Raw genomic sequence first — 26,236 nt, forward strand, 5'->3', positions numbered from 1 at the left:
GGCCTCACATCAGCGACACAATGCATAACTTCCTCTAAATTGTTTTAAAATAACTTTTAAAAAGCATTTGAAGTGCTAGGGTGTCTTTCATGAACATACTGACATAAATTCTGAATTATAGTTGCCTAAAAGGCACGGTACCAAATAATTCACGCCTCCTTCGGTACATTCCCAGCGACTTCTGACTGCTCACGTAAGATGGAAAGTGCTCGGGTTCGGTATGTTGTGATGAAAGAGGAACACGATATAAATAACCAGATGACTGGTGTGTGCCAGTGCCTTTTTAACCTGAAAGTTCCCAATTTCTGTCACTGCTCACGTGGGCTCTGCTGCTCTTCTGACTGCTGCACATCCCTTATGCTGCTACGCTGCCAAAGTCATTACTCAAATGGTGAGAGGGTAACGATCATTTTCAGGGCAAAGTCTGACAATGCTGTTTCTTTCAAATAATTGAGAGCACAGTTTATGGCACGGTTTATTTGTATTTAGGCCATGCGCTGCTGCACCCTGACACCGGGGCCTGCACTTCCCACATCGCATCTCAGCAGCAGCAGTCAGCGGGGTGCACTCCAACCACCCCCGTGTGAAGCAGCGAGAGCTGGAGGGCAGCCCTCGCACGGCAGAGGCCGCTCCCCCGCGGGGACCCCCCCCCCCAAGAAAGTCCAGCCCTCCCGCAGGAACTACAATTCCCATGAGGCTCCGCGCGCGGCGCGGGGCACGACGGGAGCCGCAGCCCCCCGAGAAACCACGGCCGGGGAGGGCTCGAGGGCGGGCGCGCGTGCGCGGAAGGGGGCGTGCCCGGCGGCTCCCCTCCTCCTCCCTGCTGTGTGTCGGTTTCGGGCGTCCGTCGCCATTTAGCGCGGAGACGGCCCCGAGGCGGCCGCGGCGCCTCCGCTCCCTCCTCCCCGCCGCGGCGCGGGGCGCCACCCGGACTCGCGCGGTCTCGGCTCCCGCTCCCCGGTGTGTAGGCGGCGGGCGGCCCCCGGTGAGGAGAAGCGGCGGGGGGCGGCAGCAGCAGGAGCAGCAGCAGGAGGAGAAGGAGGGTTTCCGGCTCCCCGCGAGGCGGCGGCCGCTGCTGCCGCTGCTGCTGAGGGAGCGCGGCCCGGCCTCGCGCGGGCGGTGGCTGCCTGGCGGGAGGGGGAGGCCGCGGCCGCCATGGGCGCCCCTGCGAGGCGGGGCTGAGCCCCGCGGCCCCTTTCCCTGCCCCTGCGGCGGGCTGAGGGCGCTGGGCCCGCCCGCTGCGAGTGACTGAGCGCGGCGGCTGCTGCCTCCGCGGCCTGCCCCCGCCTCGCCGCCCCTTCCCCTCCCCGCGGGCCCTCGCTCCGGGGGTTCCCGGGCCTGCCCCGGCCTTCTGTCGCCTGCCGGGGGGTAGCGGCGGGCCCTTCCCTCCTCGCCCCGGCTTCTCTCGCGGTGCTCCATGTCGGCCCCGCTGCTCGTTGCCCCGCTGCAGGATGGATGCAGACGCTAAGCGGGGAGCCGCCCCGCTGGCCCAGCCTCCCCAGCAGCCGCCTCCCAGCTCCGCCGCCGGGAGCCCTTGGGACCCTCCTGTCTCGCAGCTGCGGCTGCGGCCGCGGCCGGGCGCGCTCCCCGCGCAGTGAGCGGCCTCTCCCCTCGCCTCCCCCCGCCCCGCCTCGCCCCAGCAGCGCTTCCCCGGGCCGCGATGTCGGGGGGAGCCGCGGACGGCGCCCCTCCGGCTACCCGCTTTCTGGCTCCCCCGCCGCCGCCCCCCAAGAACGGTTCCAGCTCGGACAGCTCCGTCGGGGAGAAGCTGGGAGCCGCCGAGCACGGAGCCTCCGGGACCGGCGGAGCGAGCGGCGGAGCGGGAAGCGGAGGCCGTAGCGAGGAGTACCGCCGCCGCCGCCACACCATGGACAAGGACAGCCGAGGGGCGGCAGCCACCGAGCACCGCTTCTTCCGCCGGAGCGTGATCTGCGACTCCAACGCGACGGCCTTAGAGCTGCCCAGCCTGCAGCCCGCCGCGCCCTCGGCCCCCGTGTCGGGAGGCAGCGCCGCTCCCTTGGTCTCTCCTCCCGAGTGCTCGCGCACCTCTTGCATCGCTGTCGGCGCCTCGCAAGCCCCCTCGCTGCTGCAGCAGCCCCTGCCGCCCACCCCGCTCCCCCTGGAAGGACGCTCTGCCCAGGAGCCCCCCGCCACCAAGGATGCTGCCCCGCTGCTGCCCAAAGAGGAGGAGGATGAGGCCGCCGCGCTGCCCCCCACCAGCGCCGCTGGGAGCACGTCGACTGCCAGCCGGGAGTTCGAGGAGCGGAGGGCACAGCAGGAGGACATAGAGGAGCAGGAGACCAAGGCGGTGGGCATCTCCCCTGACGGCCGCTTCCTGAAGTTTGACATCGAGATCGGAAGAGGCTCTTTCAAAACTGTATATAAAGGACTGGATACTGATACCACTGTGGAAGTCGCCTGGTGCGAGCTGCAGGTAAAGCAAATAAAAATAGTGAATTACCAGAGCGTGGCTGGGCTCGTAGGTGGTTGGCTGCATGCTTGAGGGTGATAAAAACCCATCCATTCGAGGTCTACGTAGACAGGGAACTGCGGATCTTACTTGAGTCACCCCCTTTGGAGAAAAGTGCAGCCTTTCCTTAGAGTCTGAATATTTTTTTTTTGTTTTGCTTTTTATATTTAGAGAATGTACTACGGTTCTGTTTCTTGTGGCATCTTGCATTTTACCACCAGCAGAAGGTAACTTGGGGGTTTGTAGAAGTACCTGAATGCAGTTCAGACAGGCTGAGGGAAAATTTCTGTCATAAATTAATGACAACGCCTTTTCAAAATTGATATTTAGGCGCTTCTCTTAGGGAAAATATTAAAATGTAGTTTTCACGGTTACTTTGTGTGTTTGTGGCACTGGGTTATTGTAGACTTAGAATATACCCTAAGTCATTTAGTGCATCATGTTGAGTTGTGTATAGCTCTTTTTCATTCTAAGAGCTGGGGTTCTTGCTTGATACAGGTACAAGGAGGAAATTAATCATCTCCTTTATGAAGCTTTGAAAAACTTCAAGCTTAACCTTTGCAGATGACTGGTGGATAAAACTGAAGTGAGAATAGGGCCACAGTTCTGCCCAAGCCCGGTCTAATGATGGCAAAAATACCCTTGGTTCATCCGAGTCAGTGCTTGTGTAACTGAGGGACAGGTTGCTGTGCAACAGCCTCAAAAGAAGTGAGAAGAGCTGGGGGTACCAGGAACAAGTATCTGGTGTAGTATTTGGCTTTCAAAGCCTCAGTGTTAAATTAAAAAGATAGTGCTTACTTTTTAGTGTTGTTTCAGCGCAGTCTACAGAGGGATTCGTGTACTATGGCTTCATTATTCTGTGTGTTCTGATGCAATTTAGGGCAGACAAAAGAGCATTGGGTCAAAATCCCAGGAGCTTTGGAGGAGGATCAGAGCAGATAGCTCCCTGCAGTACTATAGGGAGACTTTGTTCTCCTCAAAAGCAATTTTGTATCTCATCCTTCAACAGTACCTTTGTAGATTATGTTATTGCCCTTACTCCATGCTTACTGGCTGTGGAAGTAAGCTTCCAGTTTTCTGAGACCCTTAAGAATGCGCCCTTCCTATGTGCTGGTTATATTCTTCCTGTGGTGGTCTTTTGAGTGTGAATTTTAAGTAGTGTTGGGCTCTGCTTAAGCTTTTCATATGCAGTTTGAACTGAGCTTAATCCTCCAAAATGATGTGACTTCTATTTGAAATTTTAATCTTTGTAATTTTGGCGTTCCTTTACTTTAACCTCTCAAATCTGTTTTAATCTTGACAGTGTACTTACTGATTAGAAACTAATGACAGCTTGGCATCAGTCACTTTCCAATTATACCATCTCTGCTGAACTGTGTTAGTCATCCTCCATACTGTGTGAACTAATTGTCCAAAGAAGCACCTTCTTTGAAGCATGTAATAAAAAAAAGCTCATTTATGAAGAGTATGTTGCTGAGCTTTCAGTTGATTGAAGAATTTCATGAGTAGTTTCTAAAATGACACTGAGACTGCAAATATTGGTTGGGGGGAAAATGTTGGATGTTCTCCTTGAAAGCTACATATATTGAAGGAGTACCTTACAGGTGAAATTATTTTAAAGGCTGTAGCTTTTCTCTCATAAGGAGGCTGCATACAAAACCATGGTTTTAAAACATTAACATAATTTTTGTAGCTTTTAGAAGTATTTCATGAAGGAGCTAGTCTGTGTGGTTAAGGATATTAAGATAAGGTTTTGTTTTATTGCATCTAGAAATAAAAGGAGGAACTTGGGAGCTGTTGGTATGATGGCTACATGCTCTTTTTTATCTAGGAAAATATAAATGTTGACAGGACAATGAAATTCTTTATGCGTGTTTTCTGTCAATGTCTGAATTCATGAAATGGTCAAAATTAAAACGTCATCTTGGTTTTCTTGTATGATGTGTCTTGAAAATTGGTGAATCTTCAAAGCACCCTTATTTCATGGCAATGTGAATGAATTTCTTCCATGCTGCATTATAGCAACCTTAACTAAATTGTGCTTGTTTTTAATTGCCTTGACATGTGTTTTTTAGTAGTAAAATGACTTTTCTTACTTGTGCTTATGCTAGCAAGCGTTGGCATCCAGGGTGTCCCACCTCACCAGAGCTGCCTGTAGTACCACTCTAGTGCTGCAAGAATGAGAACCACGCAGGTTCAGTTGTTCATCTCTGCACTTGTCCAAAATTGATGAAGGTGTATCACAACTCTTTGGAATTACATTCTTCTAGATTTTTCTAGCACGCTTTCACTGCTTCAGTTTCTTTAAGTTCTGTTTGGAAGAAAAGAATATGCCAGCTGCTTTCGGTTCAGTTAAATTAGTGTTTAAATGCTGGAGCAGAAATTGTGTGGATCAAGGAGGAATGTGTAATAGTTGCGTTGTCCATCGTAAAGTCGCTCTGCTGGAGACCATCTAACTTTTATGTCCTCTGTAGAGACAAAAGGTAAAATCTAGGAATATCAGTTTCTTCTCGAAGGGAGTGTGGTTGCTGGTGCTGATGATGCTTTGGAGTGTACTGTTGTGTCCTTAAGAAGGCTTTCCAATGGCACTGCAATTCCTTATGCTTGATGCACTGAATTGTGGTGGAAATAGGAGAAAGACATGACATTCTATGGATAATTTATTGCTGTGAGCATCTCCAGCAGGAGGGGTCCTGGCCAAGACTTCTTAGTTTTTCTTTATCTGAGGAAGGTGGAACGGTGTGATTAGAAGGAATTGAGTATTTCAAGGTTGCTCATAGATACCTAACGAAAGTCTAAAGAGGCCATGGCTGATAGACAATCCTAGCTTAACTTGCTCCTACAGACAGGCTACAAACTGTAACTGAACCTAGTTTAAATATTGTACTCTCAGGTATTTAAATGTGAAATACCTGCCCTGCTGTGAGCATGGGGGAGATGGACTGCTTAGGGCCACTACTCAGCTTCACTTAATGCAAGGACGTTATTCAGCATTAACCTTCAAATACTTTTATTCTCATTGTATAGGTTCATCTCGTCTCTAGTTATTCTGAGTCAAGTGTGCCTCCTACTGTTGCTGTAAGCACACCTCATAAATCTAGTGAACTAGTAGTTAAGAGTTACTGCTTTAATGGTATTGAAGGAGGTAGAAGTTAGCAAAAGTGGTTACTGCTGCTGTTTCCTATTGTAATTCAAAATGTCTCTTCCTGTACAATGATGTTACTGTTAAGACTTGTTAAGTTACATTTGAGTGGTGAGTCTTCTGTCACCGCTGGGTACAGCTCAGGTAACATTGTGGCAAAAATGTGATGCCGCTTCCTGTTAAGCCTATTCTGACAGATAAAGTTAATGCCAAAGGTAGTGAAGGGTCACCTAGTTGAGTATAAAAGCCAAATCGTGGGGACAATGTGTCACCCTCTGAGTCCTTGTTTCAGTTTGAGTCAGTTTTAAACAAGATGCTAATTAACCTCTGGTCTATGAGACAGTACAGGCTGGTGCAGTCTACACAAAATTTTGTGTAGAATTATTGGTATGGGTTTTGTTGTTCAAATAAGTAACTTGTAAAATACGGAAAGAAGATTGAGCTGTTTTGAATTGTGTATTTGTTGGGAATTTGGAGGCCTACCTTCTTTCATTTGGATAGCATCTTCTTCTAAAGGAAGCATGATTTAGAAGCTGTGACTAGAATGATATTTACATTAGCTGAAAACACTTTGCTGGTAAACCACAAGCACGGGGGAACTGTATACCGCATGCCTAGTATGTGCTGTATCACTCCTGCACCTTCTATTTCCTTTCCAGAAAGAACAGGGCAGTCAGTTGTCAGTTACAGTTCATGAACACATCTTCCTGATGTGTCGCTGCCATTCTTGCTCTGTCGTCAGTGCAGTGCTGGTCTCATTACTGTGTACAGTGTGAGAGCTGCTGAGGGGGAAGGAGGCTGGGTGCTGTCTCCTAAGCAAGACAGAGCTTCTGAAGTTAAGCAGTGAGTTTGAAAGGCAGGCAGTGCAAGAACATGCTGTGCTAGTTACTGCTTGCAAGGGGGGGCTGAATGTGAACTCAGTTACCTTGCATTATGACTCTTGTAGGTAATCCAGTGTAGGTTACATAAATGCACTTCTGCTGTAGACTGTAAGTTATACATCAAGTGTACCGTATAAGATGCTGTGGCTTACCAGTGGAGTTTTCCAGAGGCAGTAGCTATGAAAAACAGTTGAAAGCAAACAATAGGTGAATGTCAGCTATGAGATTCTGTAAGGCGGTGAAATGATAATGCATCTGGTCGTCACTTTTTTATGACAGGAAGTAGTGATGTGCTGAATAATATTTCCATGGGTCAGATTTTTTTTTTGACTGTAACGATCTGTAACAGTTATCTGAGCAACTTCCTGTATTCTGAGTTTTCAGTTGGGAGATATGTCTTCACCTTTGTTGACACTTCAATTTTAATTCTACCTGTCTTTATATCTTAGTTAAAGCTCAACTTAATAGTGAGCTTTTGTTGCTCAGACAACAGCGGAATGTAGTTTCTGTGCTCTGGAGGGTACACTCTGCTGCAGGCTCACCATAACCAGCAGCCTACTGAAGCCAAAGTACAATTCTTAAAAATCTCTCAGTTTTCTGGACTAGCTGAGCTGGGAATGTTTCAGAAGTTGCCTGTTCAACTCTGACAACCAAAAAAGGTCTTGTATCACATAGCTGTGGCATCCTGTAGTCTTTTTTTTTTTTTTTAAAGCTGTTTGCATTTTGCTTGCTGAGAGACCTGACTGCAGATACTGGCTCTGATGTGCAATCTTATAGCTGCATTAAAACAAAATGGGAAACCAGATCAAAACTTCTGTGCAGCAAGAGGAAGCTGAGGAGTATGGACTTGGCATTCATCTGACTGTTAACATGCTACTGGAAAACCATTACATCTTGCTAGTTTGGGGGGGCGGAGAGGGGCGGTGAACAATCTCATCCTGAAATAAATATACACTCTTTTAACAACTGTAACTGTGCTCTAATTCTGTATATTTTTTAAGGCTGTCACAGTTTTAGATCAAAATTGAATCTAATTTGGTGTGATGACTCCCGTGTCTACCTTGTACTTCTGATCAGTGTTTAAAATAATGGTTTGTGAGCACAACTACGTGTTATTACAACCACTGTAACATCGCTGTATGTCTCCATCTTATTACTACTTGCGTTAGATTCATGGTTGTTGCAAATGCTCATAAATGAAGGTATATGACAGTGTCTGTTATTGGGTCTTTATTAGCTCTCCATCTGTTCTCAACTCTGCAAAGTCCAAAATACTGAAGACCAAGAGGTGTAAATCCATAAATGTATGACTCCTTAAGGTCACACCGGATTTCTTTAAGTGTGCGCATATAGGGAGCTTGATGTTTTTGGAGTCAAGTCTAAACTTACTTTCAGCTGCTTTTCCATATGGTGGCACAGAACAGTTACTGGTACTTACTGGCTTCAAGTCTCAGATTTGAAAACTCCTTTGGCTGAAGAACAAAATGTAGCCATATTCCTGAGTGTTTGTGCTGTAATTGATACAATTGACAACTTGATAAATGGCATGGGAAAGGAGCCAGACTAATTACCTGCAGAAGTATAAACAATGGTCCGACTCCTTCAGACTTTACAAAGGTGACCCTGAAAGAGAGAAGGGAGCTTTAAAGTACATTCTGGAGCTGCAGCTGTTAGGAGACCTCTGCTTAGGAAAATAATCTTACCTCAAAGGGATGTCAGTTCTAGGGATGGCTGTGGTTCAATTTATAACTGGCTGGTTGCAAGACAATAAATGTAATTGGATAAGTATATTCTGAAGATGCAGTGTTTCTTATGGAAATAAATATGTTAGTTCAGGTGGGTTTGAAAATTGTAGAATCAAATCTCTTAAACGGGATTTGTTTTGGGTTTCTGTGGCTTAAAATAAAAACTCTTAGCTCTGTAACTAAATTTTTGAGGGCAAAAAGGAAAATATCTTTCTTGGGAAGGGAACCTGACAAAGGTCTCTGGAGACATCCTGTGCAGAGTCCTTAGAGAACTATCTTCCAGAGTAATAAATAAAGTAGCAAGAGATCTGTGGTTGTCTGCATGGATGCAGCGCATGGTGTAGTGTAGTTTCAGTGTCTTTTGGTTAGTAACTTCCCTCGGGCCCACGTTGTCCTCTTCCTTATTTTCTTTTTTGTATTTTATTTCATGCCAGCAGCTTGTTAAACAGCACAGCTTCAACTGTCACCCAGGTTCTCCATACCGTGTGCGACAGAGTCTGTGCTAAGCAGTGGCAGCCTTGGTGCTTCCTGTCATGAATGTCTTCAGAAACTTTCACTTCCTGTCAAGTCCAGCAACTTCTTTTTGAGATCACTAACTGCCTCTCCCAAATCATGGTTGGGTTGAATGAGAAGCTGAGTACTTTCTGTGCTGGTCTTCGGGTTCATGTTTTCAAGCTTGTCTTGATCTTGAGAGCTGAAAAATGGAAATGTAGACATAATGGCTGTAATGTTTGGGCTTTAAGAGAAATACTAAATACCATGCAAGTTTGCAGCTGGGCATAAGACTTTCTCTTGGCAGAGCATGTGTTTTTTAATAGCAGATGGTACCAAGTTACTATTTTTGACTCTTAAACTTTAAATATTGATTCCATGGTTTTAGCTTGATCACGTGCACGTACAATGTCTGGGAGAACATTCTCCCAGTGTACTTGATGCACAGTTCCTATTCTAAATAGCAGGAATTATATTGCTGCTTGAAAACTGTTTTCTTGGAGTAGTTGAGGGCTCTTGTCCAACCTGAGACATCTAAAAGTCTTCAAATATGCTGTTAAAATTCTTGTCCTGACTGATGAGACCCAACTTCTTGTATGGACCTTGGAAGTATTGTTGTGGAGGCTGCCTGTAGTCCTCAGGACTTTCTTTAAGCTCCTTTTGAGAGTATTTTCAACTCCATACTGAACTTAAACCATGTCCGAACCGTTATGGATGATATTCTACAGATATCCTTCTTTCTACCTTCTATCCGACTTCCTCGGCACATATAGAAATTGTCAAAGATTTGATAATTTAGAACCTGCATTTTTTAACGCATGGGTTTTTTTTGCCCTCAGTATTCCCTTTGGAAGAGCCAGAGTAGGTGAAGAGGTGATTAGGATTGAATTCATGGCATCAGGCAATAAGCACTTGAGGTCATCTTTGAAAAAGGGAGCTTGCTTCTTGTTTTATGGGTTCAACCTGCTGATTATTCCTTGACTCCTGTTTACAAAGGATAAACGTTATGTTAATAAAGTTCTATACTACGTGATGCTATCCTCTTAACCCAGAAGGAGATTCTTGCAATAAGATCATCACAGATATTGCTAAATGTTTTTTTTACTAATAAGCCGGAGTAGAATGGGATGCGATACAGTGACCAGAAGAACTCGGATTCAGTTCTCAGATGCGCTTCTGAACTTCATCTCACTCATCCCTTTACCGTGATGTGCACTGTATGTATTCAGATAATTCTAAAGCACTTCCAGGTTTGCCTGGGTAATTCCCAGCAGTACTGTATTTTACTTTGCCTGAATCTCTGGCAACTTAACATACTTAGTTTTTGGCAAAGGATATTCCAACATGCTAAAAATATATATTTGTGCTGGTATTTTCTTTGTCTTCCAGAAGCTGTTTAAATATTAACGTCCACCTAAAGCAGCAAGTGCTCTTCACAAGCATAATGCATTCTCAATCACTCAGGCAGTGTAACTTAACACCTTTCAATTTATCATTTTAGGCCTAGGTTTAATCTTCAGGAGTGCTACCTCCATGCTAATTCAGAGCTTAGAAATCTTGCAAAAAGTTTGTACATGCTTGATGGCCTCCTGTGCGATAACTCAATGACTCTGGGCATAGTTCTTTGCCCAGATCTGTGTATTTTAATGTAGGAATGCCATTTCTTTTTGTACTCAGTATAACCAAGAATGTGGTACTGAAATCACCTAATCTATCTATTGATAGTAGTCTGGGCAGCAATTCTGATACGTGTATTTTCTGGACGAGGTCTTCGTGGTGGTTTTCGTCTTCTCACTTCTGCAGTGGTTGGCAGGATTCCCCCTAGTATCTTAGCAGTCAGGTTAAAACAAAGTGGGAAGGCTTTGGGGATGTGGATGCTGTGTTTTGAGCCATATTCCAGAACAGTCGGGATCTTGTTACCTCTGTTAATAAGTGTTGTAGATAGAAACTTTTGATGGCTAGCTAGTATGCTGTTTATTTGTTTTTTAGGACAGCAGGTGTTGAAAACAGGCTTCATTAGACTCCTTGTATGAGGGAAAAGCTTAGTCCTTTCGGTTGGGCTGTCCTGGATTATTTATTTCATCTGAATGGTTTCAACCATTCCTGACTTTGTGGTGTCAGTGTCTGAAGGCAGTGAGTTCTGATGGTAGATTTGGGGCTACCAAGAGAAAGTAAGCAACCACAAATGGAAGAGCTCATTTAAGTGATTGAGAGGTTGTTTTTTTTTAAGCACCATTTTGAATGAAAAAAAGAATAGGAATACAGATCTCCAATGTAGTTTGGATAAATTTGAAATAACTATGTAGGGGTTCTTGGCTAAATGGAAGGTAGTACAAAGTGATACTAGCAATTAGGTACATTTTAACTGGTTTTGGCTGTTTGATACAATCTCATGATGGTTCAAGTCTGTCCAACTGGTGGTGTTACCCAGTTTTCTTGGATGTATTCTTCTCTTAGAGTACCCCTGTGACCTTTTTCTGCTTTGCTGACTCTTGCTGGCAAGTTTATGACCCCAATATGAATGTATTTTGACTGCTGTGGAAATGGCTTCTATCCTGGCAAAGATTAATGTCATACAAACAATAACCCACAAATATTTCTATTAAAAGCTTCAGCAATCCAGGCTGATTATCTGAAGGATCTTCAAATCTGTATATGCTTATGTAATATGCATCTGTTAATGGTAATTTCTGAACCGTTAGCAGGTTTTGCTGAAATGTTGCAAAATGTTATCACGTCTGTTTTTTAAATCTGCTTCATTATCTTACTCTTACAGATATTTTCCAACATTAAACTATTTTTGGTTTCAATCTCTCTTTATTCAGCTGCTTACACTGTCCTTTCATTCAGGAAATACAAGTTGTGTATTTTAAGTTGTGTGTAAAAAGGCAAGATGATAACTTGATGTGCGCTGTTATTCTGTGACTGCTTTGGACTCAGAGCCTTTGAGTTAAAGCTAAAGAAAAGTTATGGTAGGTAAGACTAAACTAAAATTTTAGAGTTCTTGAAAAGCAATCTATTCAGACAAGTATCTTAGAGTAAGAAATATTGTCTGAAAGGATTGAATTATTTTTATACTATCTCTGGATGTAGACCAGTGGAGATGGTATGTAGGATGTTCTTTGAGGGCATGATCTTTATTTGCATTTGCCCTGGTTTGGGGCTTAGTGAGTTGTTACGTTTGCCAGGAACAGCATGCTGAAAATGGAGAAACTGCAGAAATATGTGATACAGGAAGACTTAAAGTTCACTGTTTGCATGGTTCTTCTGTGGTTTCTGTACTTCCTTTGCATGCAGCTTGAGCTTCTTGTCTGCAGATAGGCAGCATGCATTTCAGGCTGTTTGCAAAAATGAGGGGAAAAAACCCAACAAACAAACAAAACCCAACAAACAAACAAAACCCTATGTGTGGCACTCAAATTTGACTTTTGTTGCCTGTTGATGGCAGCTGAGAACCAGTACAGGTGATGGTATGATTTCTCATTATGCTCTTCTCATTATACAAGCCCTAACCTAAGAGGTTCAGTATTTGCTTTGGGGATCATAAAGAAAGGGGGAAAAATAGTGAAGAGGCTGTGAGTTGCTGCTGAAGGCATAAATGCTATAGTACATTAATAGGCTGCATGTGCACGGTGTATACCCAAAGATCTGCCTATAAATAACTGTCTTTAATAGTCAGATATTCCTCTAGGAAAACATGTTTTATTTTCCTGCGTTCTTCTTTTGGTTTTGTAGACTACATGCTTGGATCTTCTGAATGTTAGGTTGCTGATAAGCTGGTTCAAAAGAATCTGTAGGAACTGTGGTAGCCCTTTCTTTTTATATGAATACCAACACAAGTGAAAACGGTAGTTGTCTCAGAATGGTGAAGCAAAGAAATGGTCCAGTTCTGAGAAGAAAATTCAAGCAGCTTTTGATTAGGATGAGGTAAACAAAAGAAGTTTGCCTGAATACACTCTGAAAGCGTCTAGTTGTAGTTCAAACATCACCAAAGTATCTTCCCAAATTCTTCTTGTGGTAGCCTCCATTATTGACTCCATTATTACATTATTGCAAATTGCCGGTTCTTGTACTGAATTGTCTAAGTGAAGGTTTGCTTCGCTAAACTTCTGTAGTGGTTTGACCTCTGTCAAAAAACAGTTGTGGCTTCTAATGTGGCAGCTCTTAAGACAGTTCTGAATTCGGAAATTATGCTTGCATTCTGTGATTTTACTCTTGTATCTCATCCAAGAGCATATGTTGCTCAACTTCTGATCCTTAACCCTTAGCTTTTTGCAACAACCCATATGGTTCGGGTAAACTTATAAAATTTGAAGGGGTGCAACTACTTTATGTAAAATCATTGATAATTACTAGGTAATGGCACAACTGATAGGCATGTTAACGAGGGTGTGGGTGAGTGCAGTTAGAAACTGCAGACTGTGTGTAGTGATGTTTTAAGTATGTTTTGTCACTTCAGGAGTATGAAATCTGAGGAAGTTGGCACTGGAATTTAGAATGGAAAGAATGAGTTAGTTGACAATATACACAAGTATTTTCCATTTGACTTTTCTCCTTATCTTCTCTGGCAATAATATGCACGGAAATGGCTTCTTTTTTTCTTGTTCCTGTGTGTAGGAATGGTAATTGTTCTTGCTGCTTACCTGTTCAGGAAGTATTCTTATTCCTCTCTCCTACCTCTCCACCCTCCAAACAAAACACTGTATCAGTCATTGCCAATGACACTTTTGCTCTATTTCCTAGCTTCAGCTTTCCTGCATTGTCCTGTGATCCCTGGTCTAGCCATCTGCCAAAACATGGATTTCTTTTTATTTCCTTTGCACTCTGGGATGAAGTAGATTTTGTACCCAGCTATGTTTGGGCTACTGCATATAAAAGAATGATGAGCAGAGTTAAAATCCGGCGCCTAAATTTCGACTACTGGAGCTGCTTTCTTCCAAAAGTAGACTTTTCCAGTTGGTAAATTAGTCTTATTCACGGAAATGTGTTTACAGTTCTCTTGGGCATTTGCCTTACACTCTTGCCTTCTCCCTTCTCAAGCCAAATCTCTTTCCAGGAAGGGGGGGAAAAAAAATCCATGGACTAGATTGAGCTTCAGCTGGATAGGGTGTCTCATTTCAGATGCACTTTCTGCTCCTTCTCAGATGACCAAAACATAAATGACAGCTGAGTTGTCTGTTTGTGTCGTGGGTCAAGGGCAGTCTAGCTCAGCAGTTTCCCTTTCCTCTTCCCCAAGTTTTGTTTGGAAGTGGCAGTTCTATATAGTCATCCTCCTGTCATGAAGACCAGATGGAAATACGTCAGTTGTTTCATGTATAAATACTCAGTCCAACAGCTGTGAGTTTAGCAGGAGTCATTGAGATCACAAGTTGGTGACCAAATTGTAAGTTTAGAGGTCTGTAAGCTTTACTGTGAATCTCATAGGAACAGTTTTAGCACTAGACTCATTAAAAGAAGAAATGAAGTTGAACTATCTAAGTGAATTTCCTTTTTCAGGAGGAGTTGAAAACTTTTTCTAGTGTTATACAAGTCCTTGTATAGTAACGGTGATTTCAGCCACTAATGCTGGATTTTGCTGGTGCAGTTCCTAAAGCAGTTAGAAGAATTTATCTGAAGTCTAAGTGTCTTCTTCCCTTTTGTACTGTTTTAGTTTAAAACATTTATCCAGCCTCTGGTCCCATGGTCTTCTGTCCATTATCCTCAGGCTGCGTTTCAATCTGGATTTCCGGCAAAAACTCAGATACCTGATGGGATCCCAGCTAACAATGAATCAAGTGTAACAAGATTAATAATAAATCTAATGGATGCTGATAATTAAAGCAGGTTAACTTGACTTTGCAGATTGTAAAAGGTTTTTACTGCCATCCGTGTGTGAATGAACCTTGATTTATTTCAATAATATTGAGACAGGGGAGATGGAAGTCTGCCAATGGCCATTGGCTATGTGGTTGCAAATTGCAATGTGTTGCATGGGCTACTGAGCATAATGTGAAACAAAGTGCCATGAAAAAAAAAACTTGAGTGCTAAGTACATGGCTGAAAAAGCACTTTAATGGGAGAATAGGCATGGTCATTAACTTAAAATAGCTTCTCTGCAGCAAATTTCTGTAAATCGAGATTGTAGCTCTTGACTAGTGAAGACTGCAGTGTATATGAATGAAACTGAATTAGAAATAAAACAAAACCTTGCAATAACTACAGGTTTATACTAAGAAACATGGAAATCAACCATGTATTAGTTGAACTACTTGTAGCTCAAGCCTTCAGAGGAGTTGCTCATTGCTTTAAAAAGCTTTCAATTTCAAAGAGGTACATAAGGAATTCTGAAATTTCTATGGTTAATGCTTTTTTATAAAATGAAATAAGTGTCAGTGACCATGCTGATAGCTCCTAGTGTTTCTTTGCAGGCCTCAAAAACAAACGAAAAACACAACGGCAAATGACAACAGTACTCCAAGACAACCCCAACCAAACAAAACCAATCCAAAACATTGTCTGGTTGAGTTGCTTTGTCCACATAGTTCTCTCTTGCATGCACGCTGTCTTGTCAGAAGCAGTTTTCTGATGGCTTGTAGAACTCACTAATGCAATGTCTGTGTGATAGGAGCTCTTGCAGGCCAGTAGGAAACATCATTTGCATCTTTAAAGGTTTGGGGGATCTAACAGAGCTTGAGAGACCGAAGCTATTCTACACTCCTTTAATGAGAATTTTTTGGCCTTTGAACTTCAAGTGTTCATCAGCGAAAACTTGTGTTATTGAGTCTGAATGATGGAAACAGTGTGTTTCTTGCAGTCATGCTGATAGCATTTATGGATATACTAAAAGGTGGTTATATTTAAAGAAGTTTGCAACTTCCAATAAGCTTCGTAATCATGAATGGACTTCATGCTGTTTTCTGCTTTTGTATAAATTGATAATTTGTCTGGGATAAGGTATTCTGATAAATGTCTGTCTTTTTAGCCCTATAGCAGCATATGATCTTTTGCTTTGGTGTCAAAGAACAAGAAACCCTTTGACTCAAACCTCATCTGAGCAGCCATCTTCTAGTTTAGTGCCAGATTTAAAGTTTGAGCATCTGGGAACCATCAGTGCATGCTATGGAGATAGCAAGGGTAGCTGTTAGCCTGTCTGGCTTTTCTGGCTTTTAAACAGAGGCTGCAAAAGAGAAGTAGTTTGGGGAATTTAATTTTTAAATGGAGTGACATGAAGAGACTATGCATACTTGTGCAGCCCCTCTGGATGTTGCTGGCAAAACTCCCATCACAGTGATTTAGTGTTTGAATATTCAGAGCAAGATTTGGTGACAGTTCTTAAAACGGTAACTGAAAGAATTAGTAAGCTGTGTATAATTGAAATTCTTTGTATTACCAACCATCAGCTTGCATAGAGTGCAAATCAATACTTACTTTGCTGCTTCTAAAAATACAAGACTGTTGAATTGTCTTTGTGTTTACGATGGGCTGGATTCCTCCAGTAAAGCCTCTGATCTTAGTCTAGGGACCACGCGTATCTCATTGCAGATGAGCCCTATCCTTGTCAATCATTTGAAATACTCTTGAAATACTTTCTAATGCTCTAAAACTGTTCGGTTTTAACCCAGGCTGTAGTGAAATGAAGAGTCTCTGTGTGAGAGCTCAGAACTGAGAAATCAGTTGCATATACTTGCTGTAATATTCTGTTAGTGCAGTGCGTGTGATGCATGTGCTTAACATGGATGTCAATCAGGTCTTTTTTCCTCTAACAGCATGAATACAGCTCACTCATCCAGTGTTAGAAACTACTTCTTGAACTCTGTGGTTACTGCACTTTTCAGACTGCAAAAAGCAGTCAAGCAGATTTGGGAAGTAAGCTCTGTAGCATAAATGCGTATCACTTTCCCGGAGTTTGGCTTTGAAATGGTTTGTAATTTTGCAAGCTGACTTTGGAAGAAACATGTTGCTAATGCTTTATATTTACGTAATGGTCATCAGCTGTTCAATTTTTTTTACCGGCTCATGTGGGACTAATACACTAGGTAGCATCACTAAAGTAAGATCACGCTTCCAGTTGCCCAACTGGCACACCTTAACCACTTGGGCTGTGAATTTTCAAGCTGAGTGTCTGTTTCAAGCTTAGTTGTTTTAAGAAGCTTTAGCCAAGGTGGTGCAGGTACTGCTGTGTTACATCGATTGCCTTCTTAAGCTTTGGTAGTTCAGAACTGTTGAGCGGAGACCTAAAAGCAGTGCTGAGACATGTGAGATGCCTTTGTGCTGTGGAAGTATTTCTGAGTAAATATTCTTGAGATAAAAGTTTCAAAATAGGTGGCATTTTTGGGTATGAGTCTTGAACCTCTATCATTCTTCAAACTTTGAAGCCTCAATCCATGTCTGCGGGGGGTACGTGTTAGTGTCCATATGATGCCTCTGAAAGAGTTTCACTTACATAATGTGCAGTGACTTTGTAAAACAGAATTATTTTTGTATAGCGTGTGCAAGTCAAACTCTCAGTATGGGAAATGCAGTGTAGAGGTCTGTAGAACATAATTCAGTTCCTGTGTTTGTATTGCAGATGTTTAAGCTATTAAACTTCGATATCCTCAGAAAAGGCATTCTCCATCAGTACATAAGTTTCTCTGAGGAATAAGGACTGAAGTTTTCAAGCAGAAAATCTTTTAAGGAACAGCAGCCTCTATTTCTGCAGAAGCAGCAGTCTTTGCAGCTATTAACCTTAGTGTTCAAATAATAGAGACCTAGCTTTGGTTCTGGTACATTGTAGAAGATCTGATGCAGACATCTGTGACAAGATACTATTCAAGTAGGTTTAATTATAGCAAATTCAAATCTTGCCAAGTCATTTTCTTACTAGTTTGAAAGCAAATGCTCAAAATCCATCTGCTTTCCCACAAGCTTGAGAGAATGATGTTATTGGATAAGATGGAATATATATTTTTAAAATAAATTTGATAATTAGAATCTTTATCCTTTTCAATCTAATGTATTTGTAAAATTAGCAAGTTCGTATGTTTGCAGTTGGACCTTTTAAATACCTTTTGGATCTTTCACATCAAACTGAAATAGATAATTCAGGTTTTAATTGAAATAGGGCTACTAGCAAGCAGTGCTTCTGTACAGGCTGTGGGTTTGTAGAGATCTTCTCATTTCTGTGTAGTGATAGCCATTGTGATTGCGCAGAGGAAAAATAGTCCAAAAGAAATGTATGTAGATGAGACGAGTGCAAGAAATGTAAACAGTCTAAACATAGCCATAATCAGAGTAGAACTTGACTGCTTTTAGTTTTGTTCTAGTGTTTAGAATCTAGCACGCTGTATAGAAATTCCTTTTTAATTAGCTCAGAGTCAGATCTGTGCTATGTCTAATGCTGTTTGACTGTCTTGGGAAGTGGATTCTGAAAGGTGCTTGGAAAGGAAGGGTTGGCAGGAGTTTACGGTAGGAAAACAAAGTTGTTATCCCTTGAATTAGCTGCAAAGTGGTCCCTTCCATCTCTTACATAATTCTGGGTGTTTGCAGATGTAGTCTCTTCTGCTTTCTTCAGGTTCCATCATGTTCTTACAATGCCATCTCGTTCCACTGTCTGGTTTTGGCAAGAACATGAATTTTGGAGAAAAGCATCCTATTTTTACAAAGCTGCTCACTGCCAGTAAGTTTCTTGGGAAGTCCTTATTTAGGTATGTGTTGTGAAATCAGTTGAGATAAGAAGAATCCGTAGTGGCACAAATTTCAGTTTCTAGCTTGCAGCCTTATGTGTGTGACAAACTCTGAAATGGAGTCGCTCGGACTGAGTCAGCAATTCAGTATGTTGAAAGTGCTCAGGCTGTCTCGGTTTGGTTTGCGTACTGCACGTTGATTTGCTCTGCAGATGGAGATCCGAACCGATTGGTTATGCAGGCCTTCAGCTGAAGATGGGGGTTGACTGGGTCTGTCTGAGAAAGCGTGCTTGGAAATGGCAAGCTGCGAGAAAATTTTAGATTCAACATGTGTTGGAAGCATAGAAGAGATTAAAATAGCATCAAAAAGCGAGCAGCCTCTGCAGCTAAAGTGCTCAGGGCGAGAGCAAGCAGGGGTGGAACTGCAGTTCTTTGTTTGCAATGCAGTCTGGATTTTATTACTTGCAAAGTGAAATCACAAGGGGCAATGTCTGTTTCTGGTGGACAGATATGTTGCAACTAATTTGGAAGAAGCCTGATCATTAATTTTTCAGCCTGCTAACAGCTTTGAAGGTAGGACTGTAACTCTTGAGGCTGTGATTAATCTGCCCTGCTCCTGCTTATTGGGCAGCCTCTTGGTCTAGTTCCTCTTTCACAATTACCAGCTGTTAAGTATTGATGCTGGTGCAGTTACCATAAATTTAGAGTTGTAACACTTGCTACTCTGTACTCTAATATTGTTGTTGAAGTCTATTTCCAATTTTAGAGGTGCTGCAGCAGCAGGTGCTTATGCTAGGCCCTGGTGTTTTGTTAATCAGAGAAAACTAGAAGCAAATAAAGTACTTATCCTTCCTATGTTCCCCTTGTGTAAGAATTCAGTTTTGTGGCCCGAGCTAAGAAAAAGGTGGTCAGGCTACCTCCTGCTTTGTTAGAAGAAATGGGTATCACAGATTCTGTGGAACAGTGTGGTGCTCCTCCCCTTTGTTGTGGGCACTTAAAGGGTTGTTCCTAGTCCTCCCCGAAGAGAGCAGTCACGGGTGGCAGCTAGTTTCCTGCTTTTTCTGAGGCTGCCCATAAGCAAGTCTAAAGATGTAGAAATGCTAAGAGGATTTCTGGAGTGATCTCCAGCTTGCTTTTCTTCTTACAGATCAACAGTCCAGCTTTCTTCAGGGCATCTCCTTGACTTTCTTCTTTTAATCGTTATGAAGTGTTACCTAGGGCACTGAAACTTGAAGTTCCAAACATAAGAATGCTATGGTGGTAATGAGACAACTCTCTTAAGAATTTTCTGGTGTTTTGAGGAGGTAAAATTATAATGCCACTTCCACCTTCTGCTCCCTGAAGCAGAAGTGGTTTGAGAATTGGATTCCCAAGGGACTGTTTCCTGTAGCTGGCCATTGGAAGCATGGAGGTCTCAGTTTAGGTCCGAGCCATCCCGTGGAAACGTTGTTGTATATTGAAGTGATATCTTGCGGAATGAAAACACAAAGTCACCTGATGCTGCTCCAGAAAGAATCGATGAGGTTCTCCTCAGCATCTCTAAGTGTTAAGCATTCAAACGCTGGGAATTTTGATGAGAAAGTTCATCCTGGCATTCAGGTTATTTCTTGTGTTAATTAAGGAAATTGCAGGAGTAGCAACAGGGGATAGGCAAAGAAAACAGATTCCAAGGTGCTTCCAGATGGTTGCTTACATGGAGATGTCGTGTTTTCACGTGCATCTTGTTGCCCGGTAGTAGGACACTAGGCTCTTATTCTGGAAATTAAAATTTCTGCTGTATTAGATACTCATCCTGAGATCCATCTGGGTCCTGCTTCTACCTGTAGGAAAAATGGTTTTGTGGAGCCTTAGTTGTCACAAAAGTTGGGAAAGATAATTTCTTTCTAGCAAGAGTAAGTCTGTGTACTTGTTAAAGGAATAACTGGTGGATTTGAGACTAAAATCTCTGAATGTCTGCTATCTTTATGATATGTTTTAGCTTAATTCAAATTGCTTTTCTGGGATGTTGTTTGTGGCGGTGTAATAGGGGAAGGAATTCAATTTAAACAGAAATTTGGGATGAATCAAATCCTCTTGCCCTCTCTTACCACCAGTGGTATTGCCACTGAAGCAATGGATGCTGTACTGGAACGCTTGTGCAGCTTTTCTGACAAACCACTTCGGTTTGAATTCCTGCTTCTGTGGCTTCTTATGTGCAGGTTTGCTGAATGCAGGAATGTCTTTTTGACAGAACTATGACTGAGAATGTTTTAAGATAACTTTTTGACTAAGGAACCTTCTTCAGTGTTAAATGTGGTTAGTAATTAATGTTGGTGTATGACGTACAGAAATCAAGTATTGGAATATCTGCTATTTCGCTTCATCTTTGTGAATCGTAGAGGAGCATGGAGAGAGGTGTAACAATGAAGGATGTCTCACGGAGTTTTCTAGTGATTACGTAAGGATTTTCTGTTGTCTGCCAGTACTTGGCCTACACTTTGTGCGTCATAACTGACAGTAATCCACAATTCTGTGAAGTAAATGAAGGATGTTTTTTGGATGTGTGTGCGGAAGCAGGAGCAAAGCTAGGAGAGCTGTAATTAGGGAGCATATGCAATATGTGCTCCTATCTTGTATATCAGCTTGAAGCTAATGTGTATTGTAGAACAATGCGAGTTAATTTTACAAGTGGAAGATCATAGGTAATCTTGTAGGGAATGTTGCCTGAATAGTTGAGCCAGTTTGTTACCTACAGTTGTTGTGCTGGAATTTTTGTAAGGGAACTCTCCAGTGGCACGGGAGCATTAAGTTTGCGTTTATTTCTGTCTTTGCTGATTTTTTGTAGTTTTGAGCATTGCTAATAAATCCTGGGAGCCATCTTTATACTTCTGCATGATTTCCAAGCAGCATACTAGTGAGACTCGTCAACATAGAGAAAAGTGGATATAGACAACTCCTCCCTGCGTCCAGTAGTTCTGTGAAATATTTTAGGATGAAGAATTACAAGACACTTCTGATTCTGTGAATAGATTTGTCTGTATCAGAACTAGTGAAGGGTTCACCCTGGTGTTCTCGGCATGTACCTACTCATAAAGGACTATTAAGTCCTACAGAAATCTATGTAATAAAAATAGAGCTACAGTTCCTCTTTTGGTGTATAAGGTAAAGAGAATGGATTGTGGAAGAGGCCTTTTTATTGCAGTATTGGCACTCTGTAAATAGAAAATTAGATTTTCATTGTAAAATTAAACTGAGATGTTTGAATATACCTTCCCTCTCGCTAACAAAGCAATCAGTTCAGTGCAAAATGAGAATTGACATGAGCTCCTGAAGTTTTAATGAGGCATCTGAACCGAGTGACAAGGTGATGCAGCTGGCTAATAGCTCATGGAGAATTCTGTTCAGCTAGCACTCCAACTCAGTGATAAGCCCTGTGTATTAAGCGTAAGCCTTACTGTGAATTGGTATCAGATAGCAAACTTACCCGTTTATCTTCCATGGATCAAATAGAAATTTTGAAGTGAAGAGAGTTCTCATTCTGAGTACTGATTATTTTGGCGTAGGACAGCATTTTGATTACTCTCCCTTATGTTCATCCTTTAAGGCTGAACAAATTGCCTAAAACCTTCAGCAATTTTTTTCCAGACTTCTGTGTAAGGAAACACAAATGCTGCCTAGAGAAACCCTAGAATAGAAATGACTGAAGCTCAAACAGTTGCTTGCCATTCTTAGACCAGATTTTCAAGGACCTAAGAGATACCAGAGAAGGTCATGCCTAAGTCATAGGTTTCATATCTACTGTTTAGCATTTTTCTCTCCTATTGGTTGTAGAGAGAGCAAAAGAAAAATATGTAACTGACTTAGACAGTTTGAAAGGTTTGAAATGTTCATAAATTTCTGAAGCTACTGTATAGCTTTCATAGCTCTACTCTAAAGAGTGCAAGTGAAATATTTGAGATTTCCTGAAGGAAATTGTGGGATTAGGCAGTGTACTGATTAGTTGTAGCATTGTTTTCTGCAGAAGTAGAATTTGGTTCTCTTGGGTCAGTTCTTCTTGCTTTGTGTTAAGCATTTGTGCTGACACGGTGAAATGGGGAGAGAAATAGCATTAAATGAGTATTAACACATTTATTCACACACAGCCCAGCTCTGGAACAAGCTCACAGGTGGTATGGTTTTGATATACTTTTTTATTTTATTTTTCATGGGAAAAGCTTGGTGCTTCACTGCTTTGATATGTCGTGCCCATGCTTTTTGAAATGAAGTGGAAAGCTAAGAAATCAGACAGCGTGAGTATCTTGGAAGCTTGTCAGCCAGACTGTTGTAGCCCTTCTGGGAGTGGTGTAGGTTCTCTTCTCTGCCATTATCTTTCCTAGGCTTGTCCCAGTCTTTAGGCAGCGTGCTTGCTTCTGTGTGTCTCCACTGAGCAAGGTACTGAACTGTACCTAGTGTGCTAACTTAGGCATTGCTGGAAATAAAAATTCTCATGGTGCTACTGCTCCAAAAGGTAAACATTGGAAGCCGTGTTAAGATTTCTTGTAACCTTTCATAAAGAGGAAATATTCTGATCTGCTGTTGTCCTGCAGGAGGACAAAAGGCTTTTTTTTCCCTGCAGCTGTTTTCATGATACACATTGTATTTACATATTCCTTACACTTCTGATCCCACTTCTGCTCTTTGTTCAGTGTAAGGAAGTGAGGCAGAATGGCTTTGTATCTAACCTAGCTGGTGAGATCATCTCTGATGAACTGTTCCTAACTTCCTTTGCTTAAGCATTTTTGTTTTTGCATGTCCTGGTTATTCTTTACTTCCAGCTTCCTGTATAGCAGTGTTAGTACTAGATTTGTTCTGAAAGTCCTTTTGAATTATGGAATCATGAAACCTTAGGATTTGGCCAACTTTCTTCATTCTAGCTCCGGAAGAAGCTTGTAACTGTGACTAGCTACAGGTCAGTTGTGTTTAACGATGCTGGAACGTGGTGCAAACAAGCACTTACATGGGTGTCAGTGCCCTGTTATCAGGAACTCTCAGTGACGGTGGCTCTTCAAGCGCAGGTGGAGTCTGTGACATTGCTGCCACCAGGTGTCCTAGATGCTGTTGCCACTGGGTGGGTGCTACTGCATGTATAACAGTGGGAAGAGACCACAGCAGAGGAATGTAATTATTGGTATTCTTTCCCCCTCCCCCCATGCTGAGGAATCAAAGTGAACAAGCAATTGCAGGAAAAAATGGGGAGCAGCACCGGTATCTTTCAATCACACATACAGGCTTTGGTTATGGATACTGTCTCTTAAACTTCAGAAGACAATTATGTCTAGCATTAAAGTATAGCCTCTTTCAGTTATGTATAATTGACTTCTTCAGACTAAATTCTTTTGAGGACAGTAATAAGCGTGTATGCAGAATAATGCTAGTTCTGATGCATACACTGAAAAGATATGTGCAAAGATATGTAGTTACCTTCAAGTTGCACACTGCTTCTGACCTATGTGCTTTAATTTCTGCCAACTTAAATGTGTTTGTGTTATTTTTTTTCCTCTTGAATGGGGTTGGTACTTTTTTCAAAAATGAATGGAGGAACCCTGACAACCCAAGCCCTGAATCAGTAAGCTATCACATTTGTTAAATACAAATGAACGAGGAAAGCCTAGAGCTTTTTTTTTTAACTGACCTATTTTCTCCATCTAAGTATCAGAATGCTTCAGCTCTCAGAAAAAGTTTGTCAAAACTTCAAAGATTTGTCTGCTCCCTTTTTGAATATTAAGAGTTGCGTTACCTTCTTCTTCCTCCCCTCCCTTCCCATCAGTTTACCATCTCTGTCAGGATGAGTATACTTTGTTGCTTTAATTCCTTCCTTTGAGGAGCAGTACTAAGCTTGCATGTATTATCTGCATCACTCACCTGTATCAGTGGTAAGAGTGTGCTGCATTGCTGGTGCGTTTGTGCACTGAAATACTAGAAATTAAAATGTAGAAGAGAACATATGAGTAATTCTTTTACAGGAAACTGTACATCTGAAAGTGAATAATCCCATAAGCTTTTAATTAAGATGATGAGCAGTGTACTTGCGTGAAACTCAGAGCACTTTTGAATACTTCTACCTGAGTAGGAAGAAGTCTACAGAAAAATATTTTGCCTTAATCACAAAGCTTAAAAGGTGTAGTAGATAAATGACTGTTTTAACCCTACTCCTTTCAGTCGTGTCAAATATGTACATTATACTTGAGTGTCATCTTTCTCAAGATTATCTGCACACTCTACTGGAACTGTCCATAGCTTAAATAAAATTGAGCCTTGCTGTAGAGGTTGTCCAACCAGGGATGTGAGGTGTTGCTTTCAGTAAGTGCTAACTTGGCATTGCCTTTCGTTCTGCTACCCATCCTATGAACTTTGTCTTCTGTCCCCAAAGACGAGATGAGGAAGAAGGGGACTGAAATTAGTGGTTAATAGCATCCAGAGTACACGACAATGAAAATCCTCAGATTTGCTTTTCTATTAATTAATCCTTCTACACTGAAATGGCTACTGGCTTTTCTGCCATTATAAGTCCCCGTTTTGAGATTCTACAACCTAATGTAAAGATGAGGGTATTCTTCCTTTCCCGAAAGCCATGTGATTTCAAACAGACACAGAAACTGATCTTGACTTCTAATTTCTATAAGCAGATCCTTTCTTCCTTAAAATCTTGGCAGAGCTGTTTCTGGGGATGAGTAGCCCAGACTGATGGAGAGAGGGGTAGTTAAGGAGTTTGATGTTTGGGAGACGTCTAAACTTCTGAGTGCTTAGAAGATTTTGAGCTCTGTGGTTTTACGGCGAGGAAGCCTGACTCTTTTCTTAGTTTTGTCTGTCTTTGGAGAGTAGCTTTTTTGGTTTGTTTTATTCTTGGCTTGTCTTTTGGTTAATGCGTGTGTATATTTTTGGCAGAAATAACATTTGACTTATCTAAAGAACAGTGTATGTGTCTGTTTTAATATACTGCTCCACCTGTGCGTGGAGTGCAGTTTGGAAGCACTGACAGCTGTGTTCTGGCAACTCTTGATATGGTGACTTCGTGTGTACTAAATCGGCGTATCCTAATGTGGCACCGGCCTCAGTAGCCACAGTTCTAACGTATTGCTTTTCTAACTCTTATTCAGCAGCTGGCAACCTTGGCGGCTAACAGTCTTCCCCAGTGTGCTGAGAGCCCCCAGAGTATTATCAGACACAAATTTTGGAATCAACCACTACAGTCTTAGGTTGTAGAGGCTTGCTTGCAAAAGGCTGCACTATTGGAAGATAGGAGAGCTGTAGCAAGGAGAGTGCATGAAGCAGGAGTTGCCTGAAATGTCGTCTTTTAGGTTTGCAGACTCTGCTCCGTGGTTAGCAGAAGGTTTATATAACTCATAAATATTATATTATACAATTACATCCTCAAACCAGGTGCTCAGATGCTCTGAACATTGGAGAAACTGCATGCCAAATGAAAAAAACCCTCTTGCATACTTCTGCGACAGCAGCTGCTTAGCTGCATTTAATCTACTTTTCATGTTCAGCGGTTTGTAGAAAGGTATACAGGTGGAAGGATGTGTGGAGATCCTTGATCTCAGTTTTCCTGTCTGTTGGTGTACAGACATGCATTTTGAATGGTATCTTTCCCCTCTTGTTCTATCTCATCTTCTAATATTAGAAATCTAATGTGGTTTGTGTTGACACAAAAATAGACAGTTCTTATGCACTCAGACTTCCATTTCTAGGTATCAACTGCATAACGCTGGCTGATCTTTAAGCTCAGTGGATTCTTTGTTGATATTTTGTTAGTCTAGCTCAGTGGTCACTGTGCTCATTTTTCCTCTTAACTGCTAGATTTTTTCAGGATGAGAACACTGCAGCCCACAAAGCCGTGG

At 42.2% G+C, this 26,236-nt stretch overlaps 1 protein-coding gene and 1 long non-coding RNA gene across 2 annotated transcripts in view; one reads left to right on the top strand and one right to left on the bottom strand.

Moving 5' to 3' along the window:
• WNK1 (WNK lysine deficient protein kinase 1) overlaps positions 1,250-26,236 on the top strand; it is a gene marked incomplete in the record, with an annotated part of 98,493 nt that continues 73,506 nt past the window's right edge. Inside the window, 1 exon segment of the mRNA XM_021389592.1 lies at positions 1,250-2,434. Coding sequence (XP_021245267.1) covers positions 1,661-2,434 — 774 coding nt within the window.
• LOC110395408 lies at positions 22,467-26,230 on the bottom strand. Its single transcript, XR_002436374.1, has 2 exons — positions 24,255-26,230; positions 22,467-23,470 (listed from the first exon to the last, which is right to left on the bottom strand). It is a non-coding gene; the product is annotated as an uncharacterized LOC110395408 (long non-coding RNA).

This window comes from Numida meleagris, chromosome 1, assembly GCF_002078875.1.
Source record: "Numida meleagris isolate 19003 breed g44 Domestic line chromosome 1, NumMel1.0, whole genome shotgun sequence".
NCBI lineage: Eukaryota > Metazoa > Chordata > Aves > Galliformes > Numididae > Numida > Numida meleagris.